The sequence below is a fragment of the Triturus cristatus genome, chromosome 6 (genome assembly GCF_964204655.1).
Source record: "Triturus cristatus chromosome 6, aTriCri1.1, whole genome shotgun sequence".
Taxonomy (NCBI): domain Eukaryota; kingdom Metazoa; phylum Chordata; class Amphibia; order Caudata; family Salamandridae; genus Triturus; species Triturus cristatus.
This window is the reverse complement of record NC_140589.1, coordinates 671618299-671642711: the sequence shown is the minus strand read 5'-3', so window position 1 is coordinate 671642711 and position 24413 is coordinate 671618299. Positions and strand designations below refer to the sequence as shown.

At 50.3% G+C, this 24413-nt stretch overlaps 1 protein-coding gene across 1 annotated transcript in view; it reads left to right on the top strand.

The window, feature by feature from the left end:
• The window catches only part of PM20D2 (peptidase M20 domain containing 2), a 141938-nt gene that overhangs the window by 44379 nt on the left and 73146 nt on the right, over positions 1 to 24413 (top strand). The window contains exon 4 of the mRNA XM_085611174.1: positions 707 to 861. Coding sequence (XP_085467300.1) covers positions 707 to 861 — 155 coding nt within the window. The remainder of the gene's footprint in view (positions 1 to 706; positions 862 to 24413) is intronic.

The following is a 24413-nucleotide window of genomic DNA, read 5'->3' as shown; positions in this document are numbered from 1 at the left end:
GAGGAGTGCTTTTCCTGACCTTCTCTGATTCCCTCTTTTACAGACCTTAGCTGAGAGCTACTGCTGACAGCTTTAGCTACTTGCCACTTGGGCCGTGACTCCTTCCATTATTTTTCTTTCCTATTCCTTATGATTTTACAGGGGTAGCTACTGACTCTCCTGAATTTCGTGAACTGCTCTTTATGGAGAGTTTGACTGCATAAATGCGCCACTGATCTCACTCTTTCTAGGAACTCTTAATGGGTTCTACTTAACTCTCTAAATCTAACTTATGTAGAATAGGGATGTATTCCTTTATGGAACACACTGTTTGCTTTATTTTATGATTGTCTCTAACCATGATTTTCTTGATATTTCTGTAAACTGATTTATCTGATTTACTAATCTGAATAAAGCAAATAAATAATGTGATCTCTTAATGAGACAAAGGTTTTTGAACTTATCACAAACTCTCATCATTGACTGAACTAAATGACTAAAATTACGATGTTATTTGAGATGTTTTGATTCAAGTTCCATTCTAAAATGGTGACAAAGATCCATTGGCCTGGAGAAGAACATGGCGCAGAGCGATATCCCACTTTGTATATCCTGGGTTGAACTGAGTACTGGATAATTTATAAATCATTGATTTCTCTGCTATCCGTGGTCTTGAGTGTTTTAGGCAAATATTTTATCTTTTTTTTTTTTTTTTTTTTTACTGTAGGAGTAATTAAAAACGGTGGGGTAAAGCCTAACATCATTCCCTCGTACTCTGAACTAGAATTTTATCTGCGTGCCCCCTCTCGGAAAGATCTTGTCGATCTCCAGAAAAAAACATCTGCCTGCTTTAAAGCTGCAGCAATTGCAACAGGGTGCAGGGTAAGTATTTTGAAAGTTGCACTTGACTATGTACACAGGCTGTGATTCACCGATTTTGCTTTTTGTTTGCTTACATGTTAAGACCTGATTGAGTTGCTTTTAAAATTCATTCAACCATGTCATCTCCATATTCTTGTAGTATAACTTTGATATGATAGGCTAGAGAAAAGTGATTGTGTGAAGATGTGTTTCCAGTTATTTTGTTACCATGATGTAGGTAGCCGGTTCGTTTTTTGCAATTTTAATTGTCATTTTATTCCTCTTTGCATGTCATACACAGCATTTAGGTGTTCACTCTCTTTTAGTTCCACGCTTTCGTTAATCACAAGTTTAGTAAGTTTGTTTTTAATAGCATGGTTTTTTAAAATACTAATCAGCGCTGTAATCTCCAGAACCCTGTACAGAATCCTAAGGACATTTTGGTAAGGAATACAATATCATTTTCCATTGTATTGAAATATACTTTTAACAAGGTATTAGAGTTAAAGCTAGCAAAAAAAATCAATGCGGTGTTGTGGACTTTCTTTAATTTTCCTCATTGAAAGGCAAAAAAGAAAGCAAATGAAAATGGAGATCTAGAAACCCAACAGTAAAAGTGGAGTGGCCCTTATTGCAGCAGCCTGCTCTAGGGCTCCCTAATACTTCACACTTTTCAGGTAACCCTCAATTACATTTTTGGCCCCCTGAATGCTGAACGTTCACCTTCATTTGATTTTCCCATTAAATACAGTTTTGCCTCACCAGGAATGTTTTGGTGTCTACTCTGTACTTGTGTAGGTCGACATCACTAGAAGAATCTGCTAATTTTCCTTTCCCGCGTTCACCCAGCATTTTAAACTGAGTAGCCTCCAAGATGATGACATTCTCTGATTCCCTTGTGGTCAGGCTTGTTGGAAATAACAAAGGATGCATTTTAAAACAAGCTACAGCTGAGGCATACACACACCGGCAACACCGGAATATCATGCTCCATAAGAAAAGTTTTCCTGTCCAGCAACTCACTCCCAGACTTTTTTTTAAATAATTCTTTTTATTCACTTTTAACCTTTACAATGATTGTCACATTCGAGATTACAAACATGGATTTTTAACAATAACATGTCGCTCTGCAATGTACACCGTTCAATTGAAGCCTATTGGAGCGTGTCAATCCTTGGCGTTTCGCATGCTGGCTTATCAATTAGGCTCAAGATGATCTGTTAACTGTAGATGTTCCGCTCAGGAGAGCATGACGCTCAACATACAACCAGGGGCGGGGGAGGACAGAGAATTCAGAAGGCGTTGTTCGGCCAGGTGGTCTTCTGTTTAGTCTCATTGAGCACTCTGTGGCTGTCATGACGGGTAGCAGGGCTATTCATCTATAGCCGGGGCATGGGGGCAGCCTCATCTGCTGTGTGTGCACTTATATATTGTTGTAGAGGGCCCCAGATGTCGCCCTAGAGGGCCTGGATTGGGCGGGCATCAAGTCCCAGAAGGCAGGACGCCGCGTCCCTGAGCCACGTCGCATTTTGGGGCCATGAGTCCTGCCCCATGTTATTGCGATTCGTCTTTTTGCGAGCAGCCATAACAGTGCACAGAGCCGCCTACCCTCTGCGGGTATGTCCTTTACGTATCCCAGCAATGCCGTCAGTGGGGATCTAGTTATAAGCGTGCCCGTCATTTCGTATAATGCGCCAAATACAGTCACCCAGTATGCGTGGACCGGGGAGCATTCCCACGCTAGATGTAGGAAAGTTGCGTCAGGTGCCCTACATCGCTGGCAGCGCACCTCTGTTCTGTGGTCTGTCCTAGTCTCAGTAGCCATGCAGGAGTTCTGTAGGTGTGATGTAGAAAGTTAAAATGTATAAGGCGCAGCCTGTAATTTGGAGAAAGGGCACGCGCCTGTGCGCAGCAATATGTCCACTGCTCCTGCGTGATAGGTGTGCCTAGCACAGTCTCCCACTCCTGCCAGGCCCGGGCTGTGCATGCCGTGGCCGTGTTTTGCATGTCTGTGTAGAGATGTGCGATTAACTTACGCAGGGATGGGGGTTTTAAGGAATCTCTCCCAGACATAGAAGGTAGCTGGTGCCTCTGGGAAGGAGGGGTGGTGAGCACGCAGCGCCGCTAGCAACTGTAGGTATGTCATATGTTCTAATACAGTAAGCTCCTGTCCCTCTCTGAACTGGTGAATGGCGATAAAGGTTCCATCAGGGCACACATCTCCCATTTTACTGAGTTTCATTACTCTCAGTCTGGTGCAAGGCCGCCAGGATAGTCCCCCCAAACCCCAGTGCATATTTACATTTTTTTTTTTTAAAGAAGTCCTCTATCTGAGAAAATCCACTTCTCCATTAGTTTCCCCAGATGAACGTTAATTGGATACCAGCTCCTGCCTCAGGCCAGCCGACACGTGTTACGTGACACGTCACTTCTTCTGGGCTGTCAGAAAAGAATATATTCAGTTTAATATAATGATGCCTAACGGCTGGGGCGGTCGACTTTGAATCTGGGGAACTGGGTTAGAGTTTCTGCAATGCCGCTGAACATCCTGTGATTATGAGCAAACCACTTAATCTCCCCGTGCCTAACAAAAATGAAAGTGACCTCATGTAATGCAACTGGTGCTATGTAAAGCGCTCTGAGACCCTGGTCAAGTTCAAAACAAATAAATATATATATATAAAAGTCTTCACATAATATTACTTGTAACCTAATTAAATCACATAATCTCAAACCTATATTTCAGGGGATCCATTTCTGTTACACCCTTGTTAAAGAAAATTGATATGCTCATGTATTCATTATAGATTTTACCTACTTAATTTTGGCACATCACAATCATGTAACATATCTTATGAATGACATATCCAATACATGAATTCCATAGTATCCCATGAGTTGCCACTAGAGAGCTTCAAAGAGAAGTATTTCAATTAAGCTTTCCCTATTTTAAAAATATTCCCTCACTTCAAGTCATTAATGCCAGTGATAAACCTTAGATTGTTCTTGGTAATGTAATGATATTTACAACCATTTCCTGGTGTGCATTATAAATATCTTCTCCCATATTAAATTAGCACTGATATGTATTGATACCTAATAATAAGAACCTCAAAAAACATTGTAAACACCAACTACCTTATTCCAATGTTGCCTTAAGCGATTAAACATCTGCTTGCAGAGATATTGTCCAATTCCATGGTAAGAAACCCTAAAGTGTAACCGAAAAAAACAGTAGTCCCATTACCTAAAACATTATGCAATGCCAACTGCACGTAACTAATCCAGTACTTGCAATAGTTTTTCTTACCTCCTTAATGCAGTGTTATCCTCGATAGAACTCTGCCTCTGCAACACTTCTCCACAAGGGGTTTTAAATATGATTGACAAGTGTGCACATCCTTTGAGAATTTAGAGAATACATGCAGAGGCAAGATGCAAGCTTTCTGTAGATCAGGAATTGAGTACTTGTAGTGTCGGACCTTGTCATCAAGTGATTTCTTTTTTTTCCCCTGAATAGTCTTGTTTGCTACACCGAAGTGCAGAATTTTAGCATGGTAACTGATGCTGAACCACAATACTAGAGGTATTTCTTGTCTTCACATTCTCTATTCTTGATTGTTGGCAGTATTTTTTAAAGAAAATGTTTTATTAGCATTTCCACTGAGATAAAACAATGTACCTACAATCTGTAGTGACACAGAATAATATAACTACATATTAATTCAACACGTGGGCTACCCTCCTTGAAAGCGGAGCAGCAATTAACAACCTATAGACTCGTGATAGCCCCTTCTGCCCAATCTGCTCCATAGTGATATTTGCATGCAGGGAGTGGAGCTCCGGTACTGTTCACAGCTGTTTGGTTAGGTAGGGCTGTAATTGCGTAAAACAAAATTAATTGGCTGCTTTGAAGTGCAAAGTCAGATGTTAATTGTTTAAATGATTTCCTGGGGTCAGTTGCACCAAACATTTCTAATTCTGGAGATACCAATAAGATCCCAGGCATGGAATCCCTGTAGTCTGGCCACCTGCTTGAAAGGTTTGCCGTGCCATTGGTGGTTCTACGCAGAATACCCTGCCTTGCCGACCTATATGTTAATTGCTGCTTTCTAGCAGTCTATTAGAATTCTGGTAATCATAGGTTGTGCATGTGGGACCTGGACTCCACATAAGAAAACAGGTCTTATTGTTTCAGTACAAGTAGCTCCAGATGTATAGCTGCACCACCTCCCCCCAGCCCCATCAATGAAGAGCGAGTCATTCAGTGGAATAAGGTGGGAGGCCCAGTAGTAGAATTGGAGGTTAGAGATCTCCACTCCACCATCAAATATAGCCACTGTGCATTTGGCAATTGATACATGCAGGGTCACTCCTTGCCCATTGAAATTGTATAAGTAAGTGGTGTAGTAGTGTCTGAAAGAATTGTTGAAGTAAGTACAGGTAATTTTGGATTGTGTATGGGATATGAGGTAGGGCAATGATCTCAAAGACTGCGCCTCGACCTATGGTAGTGAGTGGGGGCTTAGTCCAGTTCCTGAGATTCTACTGTATCCTTCTCTGCAGTGAGGTAATGTTAATGCTCCAGCTTAGTCCTGTGCCAGTCGTGACCATCATGCCAAGGTGTTTGAGGTATGTGGGTGCCAGTTTTAATTTAGGAATGTAATTTAGGAATAAAGGCATTTTGTGGAAGGTGTCCTACCAGTAGTATGTATGTCAATTTCTCCAGTTTACCTGGAGACATGACACATCTCCATAGATTGCAGTATGTAGAACATTCTTGGGATGGTGATTTTGGGGCACTGTATGAAGAGGAGGCGGTCGTCTGCTTATAAAGAGATTCTTCTTTCAGGACCCTGAGGCCGTTGAAATCCCCATAGACTAGCATCTTGCCTAATCCTCTCTGCAAGGGGGTCAACGACCAGGGCGAAAAGGAGCGGGAAGAGTGGGCACCTTTAGCACATGCCATTGTGTATTTGGAAGGGGCCTCAAAGTGCACCATATACTTAAATATAAGCCCCCCCCGTGGAGGAGTAAAGGGCCCTTACGAATCCGAGGAAGCATCGACCAAACCCCATCCAACTTAGCACTTTGAACATTAAAGGCCAATGTGACGAATCAAGGCTTTCTAGAAGTTCTTTGACAAAGGACCCGCCTCGCCCCTTAATCTGTGTCTGTTATTGCTAATTTGGAGTGTATGGAGCAGTGCCAGGTACTTTGCCAGGTATAATGCTGTATGGTCAAAATTGTTTAGGGTACTGATTTTCCTGATGTACCTGTTCTCAATGGCTTTCACAAGTATTGTAGTTTCTGTTGATTGACTAAATCAACACGCACAATGTGTGGGGGGGTCCTGTGCTTGAGAATGGCTGCAGTGGTTGCAATACTTAAATCGTATGAGGCTCACCTTTGTCCCATGCTTCCTGGTATGTCTCAAAGAGATTTGGCATCAGTTCTAAGTATTTGAAGAATTTAAGGGGGATTCCGTATAGGCGGGGTATTTTGCCCGTGGGTCAGTATAGAGGTTTTTCCTTAGTTTTTGTTGTTTCCCCCTCCTCTTGGACTTGGAATTAAATAGGGGGTACCTTTCTTCTCTTATCATCGCTGAGATGCCTGCTGTATTTCTCCTTTGGTGAGGGGTAAATCGAATTATTCAGCGTCTGAGGTTGGCAGTGATGGAATAGGAAGGTCAGGAATAATTGGGTACTCCTACTCTATCTGGTGGAGGTGTTTGACATGCATAGATCTTTTTACAATGTCTGAGAATGGTTTTCCCAGTCTCAGCAGCCTCGAATACGGGGTGCTCTATGTATCTAAGACCATTCTAATGATACACTTTTATTTTTTTTGCCAACCCACTTTTTCCTCTCATTCACATACTCTGCTGTGGGAGGAGCCAGGAATGTTTGGCAGTACTTAAGAGGTTATTCTTAAGGGTGTCCCTGGTAGCAAGTACAGATTGCAGTGTCATCACTCTGCGCTTCACCCCACTATGCCTCGAGGCAATGGGATAAGTCCTTAAGGCCGTCCAGTTCTCTCTCTCTCTCTCTACATACCATTATAGTATGACATGCACATTCTCCTAATGACGGTCTTAATGCCCCCCTCCGCCCCCTCCGATCCCATACCACCATGAGGAAACAAAGTATTTGCTAACCTCAGAAAATTACACTATGTTGTCCCCAAGAAGTCAGTCAGGGGGACATTCAGCCTCCAGACTCCTCATTATCCTCCCACGTGGCTTCGGTGGGTGTGTCTCCACAGGAGAGATTGGAGAGCTCTTTGGGGGCGATCTAGACACTCAAGATAGCTGCAGACGTGCTTACGGGTATGAAAATATAATCCATTTTGAGAAATGAGTGCTGGAAAAGTATGTAAATTGGTGTATTGTGCCATGTGCCAATTCATCCTAGAGAAGAGGCCCAATCCAATAGGCTCTAGTGCAAGTGTTCATTACTAGATCCATAACATAACCTAGTTGAAGTTACCTCGAATCACTGTGGTACATAAGGGAGCGTCCTTGAAGATACCTGAAAGGAACTGGGGAATACTTTCCTGCAACCCACATGTCGCATAGACGCTAATAATCGTCCAGTTCTTCCCCTAAAGCAGGCAATGGATAACTACATATCTGCTGAGTGGGTTTGTGTGTGCTGTGAAAGCTGTAAAGGGAATTTTTTTTTTTAGGAGTATGGTTACCCTGCAAGACCTCTTGGAGAATCCAGCATAAAAGACTGTATACACATAATGACCCAGGAAAGTGCATTGAGTCTCTGTGAGCACATTCGGCATGCATTGTTTGGCATAAAGGATAGCCCCCATTTGTTCTTATTGAGCAGACCATTCACATTCCAAGAGATGGTTCTATGCTGAGCCATAGCTACGCTGTGTGTTGTTGGCATGTGCCATGGAGGCTCCAGCTGTAAGATTCATATCATATGCTAATAGACTGCACAGGTTGTGCAGTCATGCAGTAAAGAGTGCTGTCTTGTGTATGCAACAGATGGGGTGTGGGTCATCCATGTTAGCTTGTGAGGGGCGAGATCTTTTCGAAATGTGTAGATGCCACTGATAGCCCTAACTCTGTGTGGAATGCGTGCCATCATACAGATTTGCAACCAAAACGACTATCAATAACAGTGGCGTAACGAAACATGAGGGGGCCCCCCTGCAAAGAACATGGAGCCGCCCCACCCCCCGGACTCACTCAGGAGCTTTCAGGCTGGGTCACTCGCCTGAAGGGGACCCTTGGAGCACGGGGGCCCCCTGCACTGCAGAGGCAGCGGGTGCCTTGTTACGCCACTGCCACAAGGCTCTCACAAATATGCCCACGGTCTTTACAAACTAGTTGTGATATGGCAATGTCGGGGTCTGAATGTTCATCTTAACCTCCACCTCGTTTCCCACCCACTAGCACCCTCTATCCATCCTTTCCTCCTTGGTGGCCTCCAGAAAGGACATCGCCTGGTCCTGGGAGACTTCAGCTTATGGCTGGAGACTTCTGATTGTCCTAGGAGACCTCCGCTTATGGCTGGAGTCTCCATGGCACATAATGCGGACTCTGTGAATTTGCATTCATTGAAAAAGCCATTCATTCTGCTGCTCCCTTACTAGGGCTTCATCTTTGTCTCTCGTCACTTATTTGTGGCAGAGACACTCTCCCAAGTGATTTTTAGATTGCATCTCTCCAGCTCTGAACCTCTCAAGAGTCATTTCATTTATTAGAGGGATTGCAATCTCCCAATATTTGTTCAGGTACTCTCCAAAAGTCTCAACAACTTTGCAAAGGTCTGTGTTGGACAGGCCACACGAAGGGCTTGCTCCCTCCCCGCACGATAGGGCCCAAGCTCCGGCCCGCCAGGCGTGACCCACGAAAAGCACCTGCACCCCGTCTCCCGACGGAACTTCTGCCCTCGGACCTCCATGCATCACGGGCCCCAGCCCCACCGGCTTCCCCGGCCGGGTCAAGCCGCCATCTTGGGCCCTGCACCACGAGGCCGCGTGGCCTCCCCCCGACCCTAACCCTGGGCCTGGCCGGCCCCGACATCCCGGCACCACCATCCACCCAGGAGGTGAGCGGACCACTTGGCAGGTCAATGGGAGAACGCAGCGTCAAGAGCTCTTCCCCCCGCCAGGTGCCGATCGCCTCCAGCTCCCCCAGGCGCTGGCTCCACCCCCTGCTGGGTGTCTGGACACCTTCATCCCGGACCCTCCGACCTCCAAGTGCGAGGGCCCGGACATCAAAGGGCGCCTGCCCTATAACTGGAGCAGCTCCGGAGCAGGATGGCAGTTGTATCCTGGAGTCGAGAGACACCGAGAGAACTCAGCCTTGACGGACTACTGGCGCTGCCGTAGCCCTATCTTGCGAACTATCGTCCTGCCTGCTGGCGCTGCCGCGGCCTTCTGCAACATCCATCCTCGTCGGGACCTGCTGGCGCTGCCGCGGCCCGTTGTAACGACCATCCTCACCGGGACCTGCTGGCGCTGCCGCGGACCGTACATCGACCATCTTCACTGGGACCTGCTGGCGCTGCCGCGGACCGTGTATCGACCATCTCTACCGGGACCTGCTGGCGCTGCTGCGGCCCGTACCAGCTACACCACCAAGCTCGAGGATTGTGAGATAACCATCATCTCATCCGAACTACCTGACTGGTAAACAGACTGTCCCGCTACCCCTTCCCTATCCTAAGAGACCTAAATCGAGGGGACCCCTGAGTCCAGACCTCCTTGTACTATTTCATCGTACCTTAAGAAGTGCATATAAAGAACACTAAATCTTATCCTTGTGTGGTGTCTGTCTGTGGGGGGGAAGTTACTTGTCTGTACGATCGCTGGAGACGGCTCTCCCCGGAGACCTCTCCCCCTGACCTCGGCCGACCCTCCCGGTCCGTCTAACATTGGTGGCCAGCGGCGCGATCCGAATCAACGCGTAATCGTACAGAGAGTAGCTCACCCCACGACAAAACCACGATGTCGGCCAAAGATAGCGGTTCCACTGAAATTCCAAATGGATAAGTTAGAAGAATACAGCCACCGCGAACTGAAACAATTCTGCATGGAACTAGGCATTGCTACCACCGGCCTAAGTACCAAAGATGATTTGAAGCACGCCCTTGAGTCGTGGACAGAAACTGGGATCGCCGGGCCCTCCGACCGAAACAGTGTCACACCAGAGGGGAACGCCACGGCTCCCGAGGAGCGGGGAACGGGCCTCTCGCAGGAGGAGATCCAGGAAAGAGAAAGAACCAGATTACACGAGTTGGAAATGGCACGGCTCAAGATGGACGGTGAACTCAAGTTAGCCGAGCAGAAACTAAATCTAGAGCTTCTGCGGCTCCGAGAGGAGCGTGAAGAAAAGCAGAGACAGAGAGAGCTTGAGGAAAAAAGAATAACACTCGAACACGAGCGCAAACTGGCGGAAATAGAACTTCGGAAACAGAATAAAGAATCGGGGGTGCCTGAGAGACCGCACACCCCGGGGCCAACCGGGAAAAAAGTACACACATCCCCAAGGATGTTGTCCGCGAGTATGTCCGAGAAGACGACATACAACAGTGGTTCAAAGCCTACGAGATCGCCATGACCTCCCACCGGATCGACCGGAGTGATTGGGGAGCCGGACTATGGGGGAGGTTCGTCAACGAAGGTCGCGATGCCCTGCTACAGCTCCCAGATCACCAAATGTCGTCCTACGACCACATGAAGGCTGCCCTCCTCACCCGCTACGGCCTCACACCCGAGATGTACCGCCAGAGGTTCAGAGATTGCACCCGGATCCCGGGCACAACTTGGGTGGAGTACGTTAACTATTTCAGCCGTGCCTTCGAGGGTTGGATCAAGGGGAGCCATGTCACGACCTACGAGCAACTCTTTAACCTTATGGTATGGGAGCACCTGTCGAACAACTGTTTCGTCGAGCTCAGGCAGCACCTCCTCGACAGCAAGCTGACTGACCCCCGGCAGCTCGCCGCCGAAGCTGACCGATGGGAAAGCACCCGAGTGGGCCGGAGAGGGCCACACGAGCAGAACCGCAGCAACCAAGGCCAGCACCGTCCTCGGGGAGGAGGAGGAGGCCAGGGGCGAGGGAGAGAAGCCTTGCCGGCAACACCCGTGGCCAGCACCCCGCCTCCGGCCGGCCGGGGCAACCCCCCGATGCGTCCTGGGTTCCGAGCCAACGTCACGTGCCACCGATGCCAGCGAGTCGGCCACTACGCCAATGACCCGAGCTGCCCGCAGAACCAAACACCCAAGCCCCGCCAGGTAGCTGCCGCCGCCCTGGGGGAAGAGCGATTATCGGAGGAACAGGAAGAGTATGAGCCGGCCCAGCAAGAGTGGGAACCGGCCGCCATGGTCCTGGCGTGCCTAGGGGGAAGAGACATGGTCCCGCGGGCTCCCCTACCCGCTAACACCAGGAAATACGGTCAGTGGGTGACCATTAATGGACATCGGGCCGAGGCCTTGCGTGACACAGGCGCCAGTGTGACGGCCGTCCGCTGTCACCTGGTGAAGCCCGAGCAGATCCTGCCGAACATTCTCTGCCCCGTCCGCTCAGCCGACAATTCTGAAAGTATGTGTCAAATGGCCTGCGTCCCATTCGAATGGGGAGGGGTCTCCGGCCTGTTGAAGGTGACGGTCCGGGACGATGCCCCCGTGGACTGCCTCCTGGGGAATGACCTCGAAAGTTCCCCGTGGGCCACCGTCGAGAGAAGAGAGCACCTGGGGATGCTGGGCCTCCCGGACTGGGCCTGCATAACCACCCGGTCCATGGCCGCCCATGCCGCCCCCCGATCAGAAGAACCGGAATGGCCAGCACCTCCGCCCCCGGTCGCCCCAGTAGAAGACAACGACGAGGCCAGCCCCCCAGAGCCAACGACCGAAAGGGACGCGCAACCCCAGGACTTTCCCGGCCTGGCTCAGTGGCGTCAAGAAGGGGGGCCCACCCAAGAACAGTTCCGCCAGGAACAAAAGACCTGCCCCTCCCTCGAGGGACTCCGCCAACAAGCCAGCGCCCAGAACGCAGGGGACTCCACCGGATCTCACTGGGTCTACTGGGATAACGACCTGCTATACAGCGAACAAAGAATCGCAGAGCTAGGGGCCGGTCGAGTGCTGGTGGTACCTCTCCGCTTCAGAGACTTCCTACTCAACCTGGCCCACGATGTCCCCCTGGCTGGACACCTGGGCCAGGACAAAACTTACAGTCGCCTAGTGACCCACTTTTTCTGGCCGAAAATGAGGAACGACGTCCTGAACCACTGCCGGTCCTGCCCCACATGCCAAGCCAGCGGGAAGAGTGGTCGGAAGCTGAAAGCCCCTCTGCAACCCTTCCCTGTGGTCACCACCCCGTTCGAAAGGGTAGGAATAGACATTGTGGGGCCTCTGGACCCCCGCACGGCACAAGGACACAGGTTCATCCTGGTACTGGTGGACCATGCCACCCGCTACCCCGAGGCGGTGCCCCTACGGACCGTGACAGCTCCAGTGGTTGGCCGGGCCCTAATGGGGATCTTCTCCCGGGTGGGCTTCCCCCGAGAAGTCGTCAGCGACCGAGGCACGAACTTTATCTCCAAATACATGAAGTCCCTCTGGCAACAATGCGGGGTCACCTACAGATTCACGACCTCCTATCACCCCCAAGGGAACGGACTAGTGGAGCGTTTTAACCGCACTCTCAAGGGGATGATTGGGGGATTGGAAGAGCCCCTCCGTCGCCAGTGGGATGTACTACTCCCGTGCCTCCTCTTCGCCTACCGAGAAGTCCCCCAGAAGTCCCTCGGCTTTAGCCCTTTCGAACTCCTGTACGGGCACCCTGTGCGAGGGCCCCTCAGCCTAGTCAAGGAAGGTTGGGAGATGGCCCCACTAAAGACCCCTCCAGACGTCTTCAAATACCTCCTGGCCCTACGCAATCAGACCCGGCGCTTCAGAGAGATGGCCAAGGCGAACCTCGAGGCCAGCCAGGAGGACATGAAGAGATGGTATGATCACAATGCCTCCTCCATTGAGTTCGAGCCTGGTCAACAAGTGTGGGTGATGTCCCCCACCGAACCATGTGCCTTGCAAGATAAGTGGACGGGGCCCTTCAAAGTGGTCGAGCGCAAAAGCCCCGTCACTTACCTCATCGACATGGGGACCTCCCGAAACCCCCTTCGGGTCCTCCACACCAACCGACTCAAACCACACTTTGTGCGCTCAGAACTCAGCCTCCTGATGGCTACGGACAGTGGGGCAGAGGAAGACTCCGAACCCCTCCCGGATCTCCTGAAGACTCAGGAGAATGACGGCTCCGTGGACGGGGTCCGACTCTCTGACGCCCTCACCTCGGAGCAACGCCAGGGCTGCCGAAACCTCCTGCTGCGGTTCGCTGCACTGTTCTCTCTCACCCCCGGGGTCACCCCGTGGTGTTTGCACGACGTGGACACCGGGGACAGTCCCCCTATTCGACACCGGGCCTACCGCGTACCAGATCGGGTACGGGCCTGCATACAGGAGGAAGTGGCCAAAATGCTCACGATCGGGGTCATCGAGCCCTCGGACAGTCCCTGGGCCAGCCCGGTTGTATTGGTTCCCAAAGCCGCTGCCCCCGGCACCACACCTGAACTGAGATTCTGCGTCGACTACCGGGGCTTGAACGCTGTCACCCGGACCGACGCTCATCCGATCCCCCGAGCGGACGAACTGATCGACCGGCTGGGGGCCGCCCGCTACCTCAGTATCTTCGACCTAACAGCGGGCTACTGGCAGATCGGTCTCACACCCCGGGCCCAGGAACGGTCAGCCTTCTCTACCCCCGATGGCCACTACCAATTCAAGGTCATGCCCTTCGGCATGAAGAATGCCCCCGCCACGTTTCAACGCCTTGTGAACCAGGTCTTGGGGGGGCTCGAAGAGTTCAGCGCTGCCTACCTGGACGATATCGCTGTATACAGCCGCCACTGGTCCGACCACCTCCTCCACCTCCAAGAGGTCCTACAGGCCCTCCAGCGGGCCGGCCTCACAATTAAGGCCGGCAAATGCCAAATTGGCCAAGGGTCCGTGACCTACCTTGGGCACCAAGTGGGAAGCGGGCTAGTGGCCCCGCTGCAACTTAAGATTGCTGCCATCCAGTCCTGGCAGCCCCCCGTCACCCAGACCGAGGTCCGAGCCTTCTTGGGGCTCACCGGCTACTACCGGCGGTTCGTGAAGGACTACGGCAGCATCGTGGGGCCCCTCACGGGTCTCACGTCCAAGAACCAACCAAAGCGGATTAACTGGACCCCCGATTGTCAAGCGGCCTTCGAGAAGCTGAAGGCCGCCCTGTGCACCGCCCCTGTGCTCCAGGCCCCCGATTACAGTCGGGAATTCGTGGTACAGACAGACGCCTCCGACCACGGCATCGGGCCGTTCTTTCTCAATTAAACCCCGAGGGTCATGACCAGCCGGTGGCCTTCATCAGTCGACGTCTCCTGGCCCGAGAACAGCGCTGGAGCACCATCGAGAGGGAGGCCTTCGCAGTGGTATGGGCCCTCAAAAAGCTCCGGCCTTATCTCTTCGGTACCCACTTCCGGGTACAAACCGACCATCGACCCCTGCAGTGGCTGATGCAGATGCGGGGGGAGAACCCAAAACTATTGCGCTGGTCCATTTCCCTGCAGGGAATGGACTTCACCGTGGAGCACCGACCGGGCCAAGATCACGCCAACGCGGATGGCCTGTCACGATTTTTCCGCCTCGACGAGGAGAGTCCCCAAGAAGATGGGTGACTCTCCCCGCCTTCAGCTGGGGGGGACGCATGTTGGACAGGCCACACGAAGGGCTTGCTCCCTCCCCGCACGATAGGGCCCAAGCTCCGGCCCGCCAGGCGTGACCCACGAAAAGCACCTGCACCCCGTCTCCCGACGGAACTTCTGCCCTCGGACCTCCATGCATCACGGGCCCCAGCCCCACCGGCTTCCCCGGCCGGGTCAAGCCGCCATCTTGGGCCCTGCACCACGAGGCCGCGTGGCCTCCCCCCGACCCTAACCCTGGGCCTGGCCGGCCCCGACATCCCGGCACCACCATCCACCCAGGAGGTGAGCGGACCACTTGGCAGGTCAATGGGAGAACGAAGCGTCAAGAGCTCTTCCCCCCGCCAGGTGCCGATCGCCTCCAGCTCCCCCAGGCGCTGGCTCCACCCCCTGCTGGGTGTCTGGACACCTTCATCCCGGACCCTCCGACCTCCAAGTGCGAGGGCCCGGACATCAAAGGGCGCCTGCCCTATAACTGGAGCAGCTCCGGAGCAGGATGGCAGTTGTATCCTGGAGTCGAGAGACACCGAGAGAACTCAGCCTTGACGGACTACTGGCACTACCGTAGCCCTATCTTGCGAACTATCGTCCTGCCTGCTGGCGCTGCCGCGGCCTTCTGCAACATCCATCCTCGTCGGGACCTGCTGGCGCTGCCGCGGCCCGTTGTAACGACCATCCTCACCGGGACCTGCTGGCGCTGCCGCGGACCGTACATCGACCATCTTCACTGGGACCTGCTGGCGCTGCCGCGGACCGTGTATCGACCATCTCTACCGGGACCTGCTGGCGCTGCCGCGGCCCGTACCAGCTACACCACCAAGCTCGAGGATTGTGAGCTAACCATCATCTCATCCGAACTACCTGACTGGTAAACAGACTGTCCCGCTACCCCTTCCCTATCCTAAGAGACCTAAATCGAGGGGACCCCTGAGTCCAGACCTCCTTGTACTATTTCATCGTACCTTAAGAAGTGCATATAAAGAACACTAAATCTTATCCTTGTGTGGTGTCTGTCTGTGGGGGGGAAGTTACTTGTCTGTACGATCGCTGGAGACGGCCCTCCCCGGAGACCTCTCCCCCTGACCTCGGCCGACCCTCCCGGTCCGTCTAACAGTCTGGCACTTTCTTTTTAAGATTAAACAAATACGTGAAAACATTCAGACTGAAATAATGCCTACGCCCAACAACCTTTCTTTAAGATCTTACCACCTGTACCTACTTTGCACCTGTTGATGCAACCAACCTTGATACCGTACCTCCTGTGCACCTGTTGATGCAACCAACCTTGATGCTTCCCTGGCAAGCTGCGCCCACAGGACCCTCTTCAGATTCTGCCCGGAGAAGCTAAAGGAGCTGTGTTTCTGCTTCTCAAGACACCTTTGTTGGAATTGTTGAGTCTTCCTTTAGGACAAGGCACCTTCCTCACTGCCTGGAAAAATGCCACTGTAAACCCCCTCCTGAAAACGGTATGCTGCACCCTCGGGATATTAAAAACTTCAGTCCAATCTCTCTCTCACCATTCTGGGTCAGTTAATTGAAACACTACTTTTCCAAGATCTTCAAACATTTGCTGGAGAAAACAATATTTATACCTTTCTCAACTGGATTTGTAGTTTTGCTGGAAATACTTGAGAGTTCCTAGAAAGCTCCGCAGCCCCCTGCAACGCATGGCCCAGAAGTTAGATCTATCACTGGAGGCAGACAGCGGCACCCAGATCTCAGCCTTGCGGCCTGTGTGAAGCCATTGGCTGGATAACTGTCTCCTGTGTGGAACAAGCTGCGCCTGCCTGCTCCTGTCAGATCCTGACTGCTCATGCGTGCACCTGCCTGCTCCTGCCTGCCCGCCTGCTCCTGACTGCCCGCCTGCTCCTGTCAGATCCTGCCTGCCCCTGCCTGCCCCTGTCTGTCTCTGCCTGCTCCTGTCTGCCCCTGCATACCCCTGCAAGTCACTGCATACCCATGCATGCCCCTGTCTACCCCTGTCTGCCCCTGCCAGATCCTGACTGCCCCTGTCTGCTCTTGTCAGGCCCTGCCTGCTCTTGTCAGACCATGCCTGCTCCTGTCTGCCCCTGCCTGCCCCTGCCTGCTCCTGTCTGCCCCTGCCTGCTCCTGTCTGCCCCTGCCTGCTCCTGTCTGCCCCTGCCTGCTCCTGTCTGCTCCTGTTTGCTCCTGCCTGCTCCTGCCTGCCCCTCCTGCTCCTGTCTGCCCCTGCCTGTCCTGCCTGCCCCTGCCTGCTCTTCTTAGGCCCTGCCTGCTCTTCTTAGGCCCTGCCTGTTCCTGTCTGCCCCTGCCTGCTCCTGTCTGCCCGTGCCTGCTCCTGTCTGCCCCTGGCTGCTCTTGTCATGCTCTGCCTGCTCCTGTCATGCTCTGCCTGCTCCTGTCATGCTCTGCCCCTGCCTGCTCCTGTCTGCCCCAGCCTGCTCCTGTCTGCCCCAGCCTGCTCCTGTCTGCCCCAGCCTGCTCCTGTCTGCCCCTGCCTGCTCCTGTCTGCCCCTGCCTGCTCCTGTCAGACCCTGTCTGCCCCTGCATCCTCCTGTCAGGTCCTGCCTGCTCCCGTCTGTCCCTGCCTCTGTCTGCCTGTCCGTGTCTTACTTTGTCTGCCCCTGCCTGCTCCTGTCTGCCCCTGCCTGCTCCTGTCTGCCCCTGCCTGCTCCTGTCTGCCCCTGCCTGCTCCTGTCTGCTCCTGTCTGCCCCTGCCTGCTCCTGTCTGCTCCTGTCTGCTCCTGTCTGCTCCTGCCTGCTCCTGCCTGCCCCTCCTGCTCCTGTCTGCCCCTGCCTGTCCTGCCTGCCCCTGCCTGTCCTGCCTGCCCCTGCCTGCTCTTCGTAGGCCCTGCCTGCTCTTCTTAGGCCCTGCCTGCTCTTCTTAGGCCCTGCCTGCTCTTCTTAGGCCCTGCCTGTTCCTGTCTGCCCCTGCCTGCTCCTGTCTGCCCGTGCCTGCTCCTGTCTGCCCCTGGCTGCTCCTGTCATGCTCTGCCTGCTCCTGTCATGCTCTGCCTGCTCCTGTCATGCTCTGCCTGCTCCTGTCATGCTCTGCCTGCCCCTGCCTCCTCCTGTCAGGTCCTGCCTGCTCCCGTTTGTCCCTGCCTCTGTCTGCCTGTCCGTGTCTTACTTTGTCTGCTCCTGTCTGCCCCTGCCTGCTCCTGTCTGCCCCTGCCTGCTCATGTCTACCTCTGCCCATAGCTGCCAAGGTTTCAGAATGCTATGTGTGACACTTTCATAATTTCAGTGTAATTATGAGTGACATTGCAACAACTATGAGTGACACTTTCTTGCGAGCGTAATCAAGCAATGAAGACATGGGAAACATATAAATATCAGAAAGTACGCCCATTTGAGAAACAAGTAACTCTGAGAAGATCTTAAAACTGCTGCAAAGTATGGGAAATGGAAGGGCACTATCTGGAGAGGGACTTTGTGACTTAAGTTCTTAGTAACAGAGAGCAGGCACTGCAGCTGATCAGAAGATGATCTCATTAATCTGATCCTTCATGACCACATGGTAGCCTAAAAAGCAAATTTATAGCATAGCAAGTTGAACTAGGAGATTATACTGTCACTCAGTCTCACTTACTCATAGCTGCCAAGTATTCTGACTTCTCATGTGTCACATTTTCATGATTTCACTGTACTTATGAGTGACATTCAACAGCAGACACTTTCCCAAGAAAAATCAATGAAGTGCATTGACATAAATAAATATCCAAAATTACACTTTCAAATAATCAGAAGTTATAAAAAGGTATTGAAACTACTACACAATACCTGAAAAAAAGTTCACTAACCTACTGCCCCTTTCTAAGAGTGTTGTACTGTCATCTGTCAGGGGCTCAGTGCTGCGGAGAGTGCTGGCATACATTACACTCAACTGTTATCCTCTTACTGCGGCCTCAATACTGGTGCTCATTTAGGATTGCCACCTTTTGCAGAAAAAAATATAGTCCACCATTCCAGGTTTTAACAGTTTGCAAAGGCCTGGACTTGATTTTTAAGGGAAGTTTGCATGAAATTGTCCGTATTCATTTTTGAAATGCACTTTCTGTCTTTTTTTACTTTATCAGTCAGGGGTCATTAGGGCAGCTTGAGAATACATTTTATACTGTTTTCTTCTTATATGCACTGTTTAAAGTATGCACGGATATCGGTAAAAATACCTTTTGTATCTGCCAGAATATTAAAATACTTACTGTACCGGAGTGGCGCTTCTAGTGCTGTTTTGTCTGATACATTTCCTGAATGCTGCTGGTGCTGGCCTGGTAGTAGGTAGGCTGAGGCAGAGGTTATCTTTCTTGGGGCTTAGTGCTACAGTGTGTTCTGGCATACATTACACTCGACTGCTGTCCTTTAACTTTGGCATCAATGCTGATGCTCACTGTACCGCACAGGCTGAGGCAGGAAATTGAACATCTGACCTGCACTAGTTGGACATGTGTGTTGCCAGGCTGGCGGAAAAACAATTAGCCAGCCTATGCCGACTGGACCCCTCTGGCTTCTACCCTGGAATTTGCAATCATAATATTGGCATGTGCAATACAGCACTTTGGACTCTTGGCTGGGGACTCGGGCGGGGCCCGGCCTACACTTGAGCCTCCGTCAGGATGTTCGAGTCCCCAAATATTAGCAGCTGCCTAATAATTATAGAGACACACTGTTAGATTGTGTCAGTGGACTCACTCGAGCTGACGACATGGGACATTCAGTCTCTGAGAAGTCTGTGAATCAGTGTAGACGAGGCTGAGACAGACTGAGGCACAGGTCAGTCACATAAGGTCACAGCCAGGCGGCCTCAGGCTGGCTGTATTATTATTTTTTTTGAAACACTACAAAGTTGTTTACTCACGGCTGCACGGTGCAGGCAGTCAGCCTGTCACATAGCCTTAGCCGCAGTTGCACCAGATCACACAAGCCGCACGCACCGTGCCCCCAGCAGCCACTCACTCACAGAGCTGAGCTGGGGCGGCTCTGCTGAACTTTAGTGACAGGAGCAAATTAATTACTAGCATAAACGGCAACTACTATTAGTGAATAAAATCATCAACACTTCCTTTTTCTCAGCTGGCTAGAGGCGCAGGGCAATTCGGTAGCGTCGGTGCGACAAGCTGCAATGTTATGACTGAACTTGGACTACTAAACCCACCTCCACGACCCTGCGGCCTGCAGGTTGCAACAAATGGAAACCCCCCGTCGTGTGTGGCAGCCCGGGATGAGACACCTTCCCGGGCAAAACAGCAGCCGCACCCGAGCACTTCACAGGTCTTTAAAAGACCATTTGCATGTTAATGAGGTCTTGCTGTTGTTTCACCCCTTCTAAGAGCCCCTGCAGCTCCACTCTGCCTATTGCTTAAAGTTCAGCCCCCCCCCCCCGAAATTTTTGCTCAGCCCCCCCCGAAATTTGGCTCTAGTTGCGCCTCTGCTCCTGGGCAGCTGGTCATGTGTGCTAAGCTCTGGGCTCCAGCTGCACCGTGCGCTGCTATGATTCAGATTGCCCGTGCCAGTAGCCAAAAGTTAACTGCAGCTGCCACAGTGTGCATTCTCAGATAACAAACTCAAGCTCATTTATTGGCCAGGCAGTCACTGACTCCTGGACGTCACTTGAAATGCTGCGACGCGAGGTCTGCGTCGGGTGAAAATTCAATATTGTTACATTTTACTAGCAGCGAGTGTGCGAGAAACTGCCCAACCCCAAAGCCTGCCAGTACCAGCGTGCCGCTCCGGATTTCATCCAGAGCTCTCGGGCCTCAGTACTGTGCTGAGAGGGCCCCCCGCACCGCGGTGGCCTGTGTTACGCCCCTGCAATAACATACAAGGTTAGATCAGAAATCCAAATTTCCCTCACCCCATACTTCTGCCCGTGAAGCATCTCTCGCCCCTTGAAAAGAATCAGTAACCTGTTAACCAAAATCAAACCTAAACAGATCTGTTAATGAGAGAATAATTAAAGAGGAGGTCGGGGTTAGATTACCCAGAATCATTCCCCACGATCACGTGTATCGTAATTGGTCCATGAGTTTAGCATTCAACACCAGGTCTGTGCTCCAGATTCCACTACAAGGAGGCGTACAAGTGCAACTGTGCATGTATAGTGAGCAAGACAGGTGGTAGATTCTGTCTAGATTAATCTCTCTCATGGGTGAAGTATGTCTGGATTCGACCTCTTCCAGGAGGGCTTTTAACACGGGAGTCGCTTGCTTCATTATTGGGCACCATGTCTTTTGATGAGCCTCCGGGTTGGGGAAGCGCTTATGGGACAGCTGCTGTTGGACCTGGGAAGGCCGTGACCATCCAAAGGCAGCAGATGGTTGTGGAGGTTGCTGTAAGGGGCCACATACAACTTTTCTTTCCTCAACTGATTCTCAGGCCTCTTTCCGGAGGAAAATCGAGCACTGTCGACAGAAAGGGCGGAAATGTCCCTCCATTTGGGGGCTGTGTGAATCTCACCAGTCTGATTAGGCTGAGTGGATTCTGCCACCCCCCTTCTGGATGAGAAATGGACAAGTGGGCTTCTCCAGCAGGATGTCTCTCCCCTAAGAGTCCGCACCTTGAGAGTGCCATCGTATGGGTGTTAATCAGGTTAAGGTGAACTGAATCTGTACACTCTCGAGGTTGCTGAACCCATGTGCCCAGCAAGGTGGCATAAATCCTGGAGAGTCTGGTTCCTCCTTTTGTTGGGCTGTGCTGTAGATTTGCCCTGCCCGGTGTTGCCTTTATTCTTGTTACATTGATAGTCCAATGTTGGGCCATCCGGGCTGGGCCGCGGACCACACGACTCACAAGGCAGCTCTCAGCCATGCTGCATCCAACCCTAACAGGTATCAATTAGGCCCTCACTCCAGGCGCAGCAGTGTAGGCAGAGAAGATTTCTTAGCGACTGGGCACATCCTAGCGCTCCTTCTTAGACAAAAGTCTACAACATTCCTCTCTTAGGCAGGAAGACCAGGGATATCTTTCTGCATTTCTGATAGCCCCCCAGGCTGCACACCGCCGTCATGAGTCATGATCTCTCCTGCCACTTAATGTCAAGGTTGGATTGCGTTTCCTCTGTGTCAGGTTGCACTCTGTCCTGGGCCAGGAGCTCAGGCCACTCTGCCTTTCTTCGGCCGAGGCTCCACAGGATCCCGCTTCCAAGTAGGCTGACCAGAGTGCAGTTAGGGCTCGCTCTCTAGCACGCTGTGCCAGTTGTTAGACCACATTGGCCAAGCGCTCCCTCAGGGCGCCATCTCATGTTTGGGGACATGCGGGCAACCAAGCTATTAAGTTATAGTTAACAGTAAGCAGGAGGGGACTATGGGAACCCGCTGCACTATTTGTGCAGCCCTTAAAATATTTGTTTAAGCAGGATAATTTTGGATAGTGGGATTGGATGGCGGAGATATGAGTACAAGCGTCTGCCATCTTTCTCTACTTAGCTGGAATGTTGACAATTCTTATGTTTCATTTTGGTTTCACCAGTATTGTGGCTTTTTCACCTCGTGAAAAGTTATTTTATTTTTCTCTATCAGCTGAAATACAAGCAAGTCAGTAGGTTCATGCACATTGGTCAATGGTCAATAGGTTGGCGTTATTTGATAAATTTGCACACAGTGAAGGTTCTTGTTCTCAAAGATCATAGAGGTCAGTGGGAAGGGACAAAGTTAATAATTTCCCATTATAAGTGTATTAAATCCTTAACTACTGAGAGTTGTTTCTTACTCCTTTTGATTGGTTTTCCATTTCATGAATGTATAGCTTTCTAGGTTTACTCCTGGCTTTCACATCTATTTCCACCACAACCTGCAAATGGGTTGAAACTGCAAAAATAGGAACATTGACTAGGAAAATTGCAAAAACTATGGTAAGAAAATGATTTGTTTTGCAACTGTCTTTTCCTGAGAGCTGGAAACAGTGTGATTTTGGTACTACGAACCGTTTATCATTTGCAGAAAAAACACTCACTTTCTTGCACAGCAAATTTTCACACTCCTAAAACGTTTTGGCTATTTCTTGGTTCACTTAAAGTAAATAAACAAACCTTGTTACTTTTAGAGTCCTCACCATCTTAGGAGAAAAAAGATGCAAATGTGTCTTTATTAATGTCCATGTTCATATATGTGCTTATGAGCAGAGTAAATCAGAACAGCATTATTTTCGTAGGTTTTTTTTCTTTTTTTTTTGCAATAAATATATATTCACTGACCAAACCAAAGGTTACAGGTACGTTATAGTTAGGAAATACAATTTTAAAAAAGCTTAGAAATTCACTGAAAAAAAACAAAGGTTACATGACGTCATATTTAGGCTCATTTGTCACTTGTACACAACCATAGAAATTCAGCAGTTATAGTTACCTGAGCTAACTATAACTTTAGCCCCCGCAATGTACTGCTTATGACCTCGCATATTACATCACTCATGACATGGTCAGTGACATCACTGATGACATCTGAAATTACATTACTGATGACCTCATCCACTAAGTGTGTTTTCTAAAAGTTTTTGTTAAGTATATATAATGAACTACTGTATTGCTTAAATTGGTATAGTTTGTGTCCTAGTAATGAGTGATACTATTTCTAACATATATTATGTGAGTGACTGTGTGTATCCGTATGTGAGTGGCTGCATGGGTGTGTGAGTGGATGTGTGAGCGGCTGTATGGGTAAGCGAGTGGATGTGTGAGTTGTTGTATGGGTGAGGGAGTGGATCTGTGAGGGGCTGTAATCAGTGTGTTTGTGTGTATGAGTAAATCAATCATGGATTTGTAGAGCACAACTACTTACCCGTAAGGGTCTCAAGGCGCATGAGTGAATGAGTGGATGGGTATGTGAGAGGCATGTAAAGGTGATGGGGTGTGTGAGTGGCTGTATGGGGGAGTGACTGGGTGCATAAGTGTTGTATGAAGAGGGGGTGTGAGTGACTGTATGGGTGGCTGAGTGAGCGAATGTGAGTGCCTGTATGGGTGAGTGTGTGCTTGTGTCAGTGACTGTGTAGGTGAACGAATACCTGTTAGTATCTGTATGAGTAATTGAGTGGCTGTATTGGTGAGTTATCAGGTGTGTGAATAGCATAGCTGTATGGGTGACTGACTCAGTGTGTGAGTGGCTATATAGATGTAGGAGTAGGTGTGTAAATGTCAATATGTCTAAATAATTGGATGTGTGAGTGGCTGTATTGGTGAGTGAGTTAGTGGCTGTGTGAGTAGATCTGTGAGTGGCTATGGATCAGTGAGTGGATTTTATGAGTATTTGTATGGGTCTGTGGATGGGTATATCAGTGGTTGTGTGGCTGTATGTGTGGAGGTATGAGATGTTGTATGACTCCCTGAGTGGTTCTGTGGATGATATCATCAGTGATGCACCCAACCATTTCATGAGTGATGTAATATGCGAGGGCGTAAGTTCTAGGTAGCTCAGCTTTCTCTGGTTTTGTACGAGTGAAATGTCAGCCTAACTATAACATCCCTATAACGTCTGTTTTTTTTCAGTGAATTTCTAAGTTTTTGTAAATTCTATTTTCGTAACTACACCATCCCTATAACCTTTTTTTTAAAGTGAATTTCAACATTTAAAAAATATATATATTTCCTGTAACATGTTGAGGTTTAATTTGTGTGAAATGAGCATCGAGACAGAGTGAACCCTGCCCTGCGTATTTATCCAAGAAGAGGCCTCTGTTTTGTGCAACACCTCTACCCAACTGAAGTACTTTCTGCTGGCTAATTAGTAAGTGCTACCCAGTTGGGTAAATGTATAGTGCATCTCCTACACTACAGCTGTGTAAAGAATGAATAGGAAATGACGCCAGTGACTTGTGTGTCTGTAACTTTGCCGATAT